Below are 8,912 nucleotides of genomic sequence, written 5' to 3'. Positions count from 1 at the left end.
AACTTCTTAAAATTCCTGTTATTTGGGAGAGGAGGGAGAGTTAGTTTTAAATGAAATCCTTTTCCCATTTAAGAATTGCAGTGCACGTGTTTTCTTTTAACTACTAAAAATCTAAACAATTAAACACCAATTATGGGGAATACGATCAATCAGAATACAGGTGAGCATGTGTAACATAATAATTGCACATCTATCTAGTTGTGCCTTGAATCTAAGACATTTTTTTTTTCATTGCATCTATGCAAGGTCCGAGTTTCAAGACATCACTGATTTTTGTTTCATTCAGAAAGATCATGTAACATATTGATACAACAGCGGAAGTCGCGTGACGCTGGGAGAATGCGCGCTGGAGTTTCTCGAAGGATCATGAATTTACCCGGCAACTCTAGTCTGATCAAGCTGCCCTCTTTTTTAATATATAAGCCTAGCGAGAAAAACCAGCAGGGTAGATAGATTGAAGAGATAAATAATTAAGTCAAGCGAACAGTAGGCCCCGTAAGTAAAGTGTGTGAATCACTGTGATTTATAGCATGTGTTATAAAGGTTGTTAAGTTTAAAGTGACTGTGGAAATTCTGTGTATTACAAAAAGTTTTATTGAGAAAGAATAAACTAGTTTTAATCAAGAAAGGACTGGTATCATTGAAGTTTCTTGGAAAGAATTTCTACGGGAAATTAACAAACAAGCAGATACGCAACAATATGATTTATTATAAACAATGCTGAAGGTATTTGTTTAAAGAAATAATTTTCTTCTAATGAGAAAAAAGTGTGAGTGCACCCTTTCAATCATTTTTGTTTTAAAAGGCCAAAGCTAAACTTGTATCTTAACAATGTACTGCTGTTTAAAATCAGGTACCTAATGATGACAAAACCTTGTTGAGACATTGTACATTTGTTGTTATGTTAAATTAAAATTTTTCTTCATTACCCATTCAAGTCGTCTCCAACCATTATTAATTTACACTATGTTGAAAAAAAAAACTTAATAATTGAAAGGCTTCTCCAGTTTAAGATTTAGTAAACTTCCCTTAAATAACATGATGATACGTGAGGAGTGCAACATTCGATAAAAGTTCGTTTTCGGTAACTTTTCTCTACATGTATATTAGTAGTCAAGTGTTCTTTTCTCTGACTAATTGTTATTAGAGAATGTACAATTTTAAGTGTGTTTTGAAAGCCTGTCAAAGTTCTGAATGGCTGATTTCTTTACTTTTCAAAGTTTTGTTATAACAGTAAAACAGGTACGGTAGAAAGTTGATGCAATTGTGTTGACTGAAGTTTGTCATTATCATGTGACCACAAACAGACGAAAATTTATAAGATGCAACCTCTGCACAGATATAATGAAAAAAATGGAAATTTAGTTAGCTAAAAACTTAAAAGATACTTTTAAAGTGCAAAGGTAGACAATGGGCTGTCTTTGTTCCTTCTACAATTGAACCATTGATATTTGATGTTACAAACCCTCAAAGCTTACCACATAGCCAACGGGGGTACTATTAAAACAACAGCCAGAATGGATCCACAAGTATATAAATGTCATGTATATAAAATAACACAGAATGGATCTAACTTGTGTGCGAATCTTTTAACCGTAAACTTGTCCTTTACATGTGGGCTGTGAAGTAATTCCTGCAGAGTTGGTAAGCTTTCAAAAATATTTACAACACAAAGGTCTCGGTGACAAGTTATAAATACTGTCCAAGAAACAAAAGGAGCATCTTAGAGTATTCGAGTTTTGATCTCTGTCTGGAACTTTCCTTTCCTAAGTATTTATTTTAAATGCTGTATTAGTTTGTATTGTATATTATGAATGATTTTTTTTACATCATTTTTATATCTGTTATCACAATAGCATAATGCAGTCACAAAAACTTAAGAACGAGAACAGGTTGTGCCCAAACATCAGAAGAATATAGAATAATACAACCTTGTGTTCTGTTACTTCAAATATTTACTTTTTTCGTTTCTCTCATAAATTTTTATTATTTAAATTTGCATGAAATCTTTTAATTTAATATATATTAAATTTTAATCTATTTATACTATTAGTTAAGTTTTAAGAAAACAGTTCAAGGCATTTGTATTTTCTGTTCTATTTGATTTTAAGAGAGCTTTGACTTGTTGTTTCAGGTTATACAAAAGATCACTCCTTAACATCTGTTTATTTACTTAAGTTTATTTTAAATAGTTACACACAAGACAAAGTTCAGACATAAATGCTCACCACAGGATGCATTTGGAATACCAGAATACAACTTGCAGGATAAAATAAAATATACTTGGTCTGAAGTTCTAAAACAGTTATTTAAAATCTTTTTTTTTCGCCCAGTGCACATATATATATATATATATTTGAAGTAGAACTATTTGAAATATTTACATGTGTACTAATAAATTCAAATAATGGCAACAACTGGAATTCAAACAAGACCACTTCCTGTACATGTTCTGCCTAACTGTTTATAGAAAATAATTTTTTTAAACTTTTCACTCCCATTAGCCAGGCTTCTATCAAAACATCCAATGATAAGAATCCCTCAATCACTGTACCTGACAAACATGAAATATCTGCATAATTTTAGACATAACCCTCTCATGTAAACACTTTTCAAATTGGTTTATGAAACCCTTTCTACTCTACAACACCTGAAAACAATACATTTAAATTATTTGTATGATTTCAGTTTAATTATTCTGATATATTAATCTTCAAATTAGAATTAAAAATTCATAAAATATTGTTATAATTTTCTGCTCAGCATAGAAAAACAACTGAGCAAAGTCTACATAGTGGGTTTTTCCCATTACTACACAAGATACAAACACCAATACAACAAATACACAAGAAATTAATACAAATTTTCAAATTCCAGGTTCTTGTCTCACTCAACATTAGTTAAAAATACTTATAATTTCAACAATACATGCCCCAAGTAGTAAAGCTACAGACAATCCTACACCAAGATGAAGGGTCAAAATGTACAATATATATTTATATATACTTAGCTTTTTTCTTCCTTCAAGTAGGTAAATGTTTTAGCATTTTTCATTCGTTTTCTATTTAAAAAAACGTTTCGACTCAAGTATCAATTTGGAAGGATTACAAGCATATGCTAGTGTACTACCAATTCTCCTTTAAATGTAACAGGTAATTACTTTTATAAGCAGTATCTGTAAGAGTTTAGTGAAAGCCTGTTAACTAACAGAGCAATATCCATGTTATCTTTCCTGGTGATTTATTCAAAATTGCAAGATGGTAATACAGTGAAAGTTTTATTACATGTAACAACCTTCCCCTAATGGTATTTATTAATAAACTCATTTTATTTTAAGGTACAAAACTACCTTTACTGGTTTGGTTAAAAAAAGTTAAGAAGTTTGTTTTCCTTCAATCACATCAGAGCAGGGGGAGGGGGGTATTACAATTCATAGGTGGCTACTAACCTTAGGGTTAAATGTAATATGTATCCATTGTCTAAATACTGATTGGTTCTCACCATCACATATAGGCGGATTCTTCTAACCATATGTTCCTCCAATCTGTGCGTTTGTGAATATAACTGCTTCCATACTGTCCCAACTTGTTCTTAAGCTGATTTTTTTCTATTTGACTTGGGTAAAACTGTTTGAAGCCTGCCTTGATGCCACCCAGGCTGTGAAAACATCTCTAAAACGTGAAAAGATGCACTAAAGTTATCAAGACATCTTACTATAATACAACTTTCTAAGTAGGTAACTTCTTGTACTGGTGTACGATACTGTTTCACATTATGTATGTATGTATGACTAGCCACTGAACTAACAGAGAATAAGAACAATATTTAATAATAGAGAGGCACATAATTTAATTATAACATAGCTAATTTTAAAAAACTCACTGCTGTATCATAATTTTGAAATTACTATGCACATGCTGTTTATTCTCTGCATGGTATTCTTGGTAAAAACATAATTGTGCAAGATGAATTTCTAAGAATGTTAAAACAAAATACATTAATATTTAGATGCTACAACCCATCTACTAAGGCAGCTGCATAGTTTTCAAGTTACTTTTTTAGATGTAGTTAATAAGAAGATGCTACAACCCATCTACTGAGGCAGCTGCATAGTTTTCAAGTTACCTTTTTAGATGTAGTTAATAAAAAGATGCTACAACCCATCTAATTAGGCAGCTGTGTGGTTTTCAAGTTACCTTTTTAGATGTAGTTAATAAGAAGATGCTACAACCCATCTACTGAGGCAGCTGCATAGTTTAAGTCACCTTTTTAGATGTAGTTAATAAAAAGATACTACACCCATCTACTAAGGCAGCTGCATAGTTTTAAGTACCTTTTTAGATGTAGCTAATAAGAAGATACTACAACCCATCTACTAAGGCAGCTGCATAATTTTCAAGTTACCTTTTTAGATGTAGTTAATAAGAAGATGCTACAACCCATCTACTAAGGCAGCTGCATAGTTTTCAAGTTACCTTTTTTAGATGTAGTTAATAAGAAGATGCTACAACCCATCTACTGAGGCAGCTGCATAGTTTAAGTTACCTTTTTAGATGTAGTTAATAAGAAGACGCTACAACCCATCTACTAAGGCAGCTGCATAGTTTTCAAGTTACTTTTTTAGATGTAGCTAATAAGAAGATGCTACAACCCATCTACTGAGGCAGCTGCATAGTTTTCAAGTTACTTTCTTAGATGTAGCTAATAAGAAGATGCTACAACCCATCTACTGAGGCAGCTGCATAGTTTTCAAGTTACCTTTTTAGATGTAGCTAACAAGAATTGTTGGAGATTTGAATAAAATAACTACCTAATTCAATGATGGCTTCTACATTACATTAAAAGACCACAAATTTGTACAGTATATCTGAATACACAGGAAAAAAACACACCTCCCATTAACAATCATAAGAGAAAAATAATGGTAATTCAAACTGTTTTTCCCAAGATGCTTCTGTACAGTCTCACTCAACATTAGTGTTTGTAGTAAAATCTACAGCTGATTAAAGTATATTTTTTACCAAAATCTTTTTAAAACTCAATACAAACATGATCACAAATTGAAAAAAAAAAAATATGAGTTTTTCCATCAAATGGTAATATTTAAATTTATTTACAGCTTGCAGTGGATAGTTCGAAACTTTGACCATTAGTGTGATCATTCTAAGGTACTTCAAAATGGTCACACTAAAATGGTCGAAACACTATGTATTTTAACACATGAAAATGTTGAAGTTATGTTGATGTATCAATTTCAAGCCTTGCTGAAAAAGAAGTTTTCTTAATCCACAAGCTGTGAAAGTTATGGAACAAGCAACACTAATTCTTACATTTAACAATACCTGATAAACTCTTCAAATTCTGTCCAGGCATATTCACTTTCAGATTAGTACTTACAAAACTGCTCTCCATTTTAGCCTTATCGATGATATTAAAAGTTGTAAGCTCATATTAGAACATTTCCTACAGCTCGAGTGTGATGAGCTACAACGAATTATTTTATTCTAATAGATGACTACCTAATGCATGCTTCAGCATATTCCTGTGTATCGTGACAGTAATGTACAATTGAAATTAAAAATAAGAGCTCACTGACAAAAAGGAGGGCATTTATCAAGCATCGTATGGGAAGCTTTTTTTTGTGTGTGTGTGTTTTATAGAAGACTATGTGGACTTGAATTTGCCTCTGGTACACATGGAGTAAAAAGCTAACAGACCTTCTTTTATTCCTATTCGATTAGCCTTACGAATACTTAAAATCTAAAACTAAACAGCGAATACTTGCCTATCAACACTTAAGAGCATATCACAACTATTTTGTACTAGTTCTTTGTGCCATTCATTTTAAAACTAAAATCTTTTTTTTTCCGTAATAACTTGCAGCAAATAAGGAGTGAAATTAAGCGCATCTTTGAGTAGTAGTTGACAATTTTTTATGATGGGTGCATAAGGGCAAGAGGGCACATCACTGCATTACAACTAAAACTGTGATATAATTATTGTCCCTTAGGAACAGCATCATTAAATAAAATAATACAAAACCTCCAAGAAGAGATTTCAAACCATTCAAAGCAGTATTTTGGATAGATTTTATTGAAAAGGATTTTAAGTTTTTTGGGTACATTTCATGTTATCATGCATAACAAGTAGCTCTCAGGAAAAACAACTGCGTAAAAAAAATAATGAACTACATGTATGATAGGTAATTACGTTCTTCACATTATCACAAAATTTCATTTGAAGCAACTATAATTATTTTATGGGAACACAACTAAATAAAAACCCATGTGATTTTGCTATTCTTACCTGCAGTGTGAGACCACACATTCATTACTGCAGTACTCCTTGTCCCAGTCTGGTGACTCAATAGCTGGATTAGAACACCCACTGCGTAGACAGGTCTGTTGAATTTGTTGCTGCTGACCCATGACCTGGGATACGCTCATTGTCTGGTTATTAACCATGTGGGTCTAGAAAAACATCGAAATCGAATTTAACTTAAAAAAATAAATATATTCCTCATCATCTAATGAAGATATTAGCTTATCTTATTCCATAAGTGGATTCTGGTGTTTTCAAAACAACAATTTTTTTTTTAAAAAACTCCACATAAAATGGTAGAATAGACATTTTATTTAATTATTTAAAAAGAACACTAATGGCAATTTAAGTAGTAGTTAGTTAATATTTACTCAAAATATTATACGTCATGCAGCTACACACAAAATTAGTCTAAAAGTATTTAAAAAAAATGTATTCACGATCCTTGAAAAGCAAGGACAGACTAGGTGAAAAAAAACAAGCTTACCCTTTGCACGGTCTGATTAAAGGAAGTGGTAACTGGTGCCATCTGGTGATTATTAATTTGAAGAAGCTGGCCTTGCTGTTGAAGAATGGGTGGAGCTCCTTGAATAACCTGCTGTTGAGGACCCTGTTGTCGAACAAGAGTTAAATAAAGAAACAATAGATTACCTACCAATATCAAAATACATGGCCCACCACAGAAGACTCCAAATAAATGTATTAAAAATACTAATCTGTTATATTTCAAGCATTTTTTATAATCTCACACGTGCGTCGATAATTGTGATGAGAACATTTGTAATGTTAGACTGACTTGGTGTTAAAACTTAAATACAAGTTAATCATGAAGAAAGATTTGTTACTTTTGGTTTCGTTTTCCTGCAGTTGGAAGTTTGCCCTTTATAATATTCACCAATCGTTCAAAAATATTACAAAATATATACCTATGTAATTAACAAACTTAATTTTTTTAATTATTTAAAAGAATTTTCCTCTGGTTAGATAACTTTTTACGTTAGAAAGTGTTGGAGTCGATAAACGGACTGAAGGTAACACTTATTTTACCTACTGATTAAAAATAGTTAGTCAAATGTGCAAAAGATGGCGTTAAACACATTTTCAACTCGGAGTCACATAAAACAAGCTGTCACAGCATAAGAAATTTTAAACAATTGCATTATTTCGATCGAAAATTACCTATTTGAAAATTTCGTACAAAACGTACAATATTGGGCCAAATCTAAGACGAGTTTTAAGTAAAACGTGAAAACTAAAACTCGCCGTATATTCGCGGACTATATTCCGAGTCAAGGTGACATGCTCATTCAAGATTGTTACGAAATGGCGCAACTGCATATTCATTTTTTTCCAATTGAATTTTGTTTCCTTTCTTATCAAACGAGTAGGTACCGTATTTCAGCTACATTTTCATTTTTGACAGAAACTTACTGTCATAATATACCGGCATTTACTTTTAAAATTATATATACTACAAAACATTTAAAAAAAGGTTTGAAGATTGCCATATTACGGCATAAACTTGAACTATTGGAATTTAATAAACTACCAGTGCTTTACTGGATCAGAAAATTGTATCGCCCACGCCTTCTAACGATAAGTAAAGAAACGTTAATTCTTCTCCATTCTTTGCTGAAGTTGTCTTATATGCTTTACAGTACCGTGTTATTAACACTTAGGTCTACAGTACATTTTTTAATTAAAAATAATAATTTTTCATCTTTGACAAGTAAGGTTACCTTATATTCAAGTCAATACGGTAATTAACAAAACAATTTACTTTATATCAACTGCAAATCTTCAATGTTTGGCAAATTTCATAAATATGGATGCTTTACATAAAATACATTTTAACCAGCAGCTTACCAGAGTCCATACCTGACTTGCAACAAGAGGAGCCTGCGATTGTGTCATTACAACAGAGGCCGATGACCCTTCCATTAAGGAAGTCAGCAGGGGAGATTTTTTCTGCATTGGTGACAGTGACTGTTGAGACGAAGGGGAGTTACCACCGTAGGCTACCGTTGTCACAGGAGTTGTAGAGCTGACAGACGGGTTGCCGTACAAATCTGATTGTTCCGTCCCCGTCTATTGTTGCAAACAATCATGCATATGGATAACACACTTGTGTTAATACTGAGTTATAAGTCAGAATGGTAGTGATATAATAACACACTTGTGTTAATAATGAGATACAAGTCAGAATGGTAATGACATAATAACACACTTGTGTTAATAATGAGATACAAGTCAGAATGGTAGTGACATAATAACACACTTGTGTTAATAATGAGATACAAGTCAGAATGGTAGTGATTAACACACTTGTGTTAATACTGAGTTATAAGTCAGAATGGTAGTGACATAATAACACACTTGTGTTAATACTGAGTTATAAGTCAGAATGGTAATGACATAATAACAAACTTGTGTTAATACTGAGTTATAAGTCAGAATGGTAATGACATAATAACACACTTGTGTTAATAATGAGATACAAGTCAGAATGGTAATGACATAATAACACACTTGTGTTAATAATGAGATACAAGTCAGAATGGTATGACATAATAACACACTTGTGTTAATAA

The 8,912-nt window shown here is 32.0% G+C and overlaps 1 protein-coding gene across 3 annotated transcripts; it reads right to left on the bottom strand.

Moving 5' to 3' along the window:
* Positions 1-2,160: 2,160 nt before the first annotated feature.
* LOC106466047 (TOX high mobility group box family member 4-A-like) lies at positions 2,161-8,630 on the bottom strand. Of its 3 annotated transcripts, none has more exons than XM_022394001.1 (4): positions 8,200-8,630; positions 6,809-6,931; positions 6,307-6,470; positions 2,161-3,657 (listed from the first exon to the last, which is right to left on the bottom strand). In XM_022394001.1, the coding sequence occupies exons 1-4, from the start codon at positions 8,293-8,295 to the stop codon at positions 3,504-3,506; spliced, it is 537 nt and encodes a 178-aa protein (XP_022249709.1). In that variant the 5' UTR covers positions 8,296-8,630; the 3' UTR covers positions 2,161-3,503. The 3 variants fall into 3 exon arrangements, with proteins under 3 accessions (XP_022249709.1, XP_022249708.1, XP_013781744.1); XM_022394000.1 differs by having other exon boundaries at positions 8,188-8,625; XM_013926290.2 differs by having other exon boundaries at positions 2,161-3,671; positions 8,188-8,457.
* Positions 8,631-8,912: the final 282 nt, after the last annotated feature.

The sequence above is a fragment of the Limulus polyphemus genome, unplaced genomic scaffold (genome assembly GCF_000517525.1).
Source record: "Limulus polyphemus unplaced genomic scaffold, Limulus_polyphemus-2.1.2 Scaffold2133, whole genome shotgun sequence".
Lineage (NCBI taxonomy): Eukaryota > Metazoa > Arthropoda > Merostomata > Xiphosura > Limulidae > Limulus > Limulus polyphemus.
The sequence above is the reverse complement of the archived record's forward strand: the minus strand, read 5'-3'. Positions and strand labels throughout refer to the sequence as shown.

Bases quoted from the DNA above. Each gene is read 5' to 3' on its own strand.
- LOC106466047 (XM_022394000.1), bottom strand. From the start codon at position 8,295: ATGCAGAAAAAATCTCCCCTGCTGACTTCCTTAATGGAAGGGTCATCG. The intron at 6,471-6,808 runs GTAAGCTTGTTT...ATGTTTTTCTAG, and splicing joins TTAATCAGACCGTGCAAAGG to ACCCACATGGTTAATAACCA. The intron at 3,658-6,306 runs GTAAGAATAGCA...ATGTTTTCACAG, and splicing joins TGTGTGGTCTCACACTGCAG to CCTGGGTGGCATCAAGGCAG.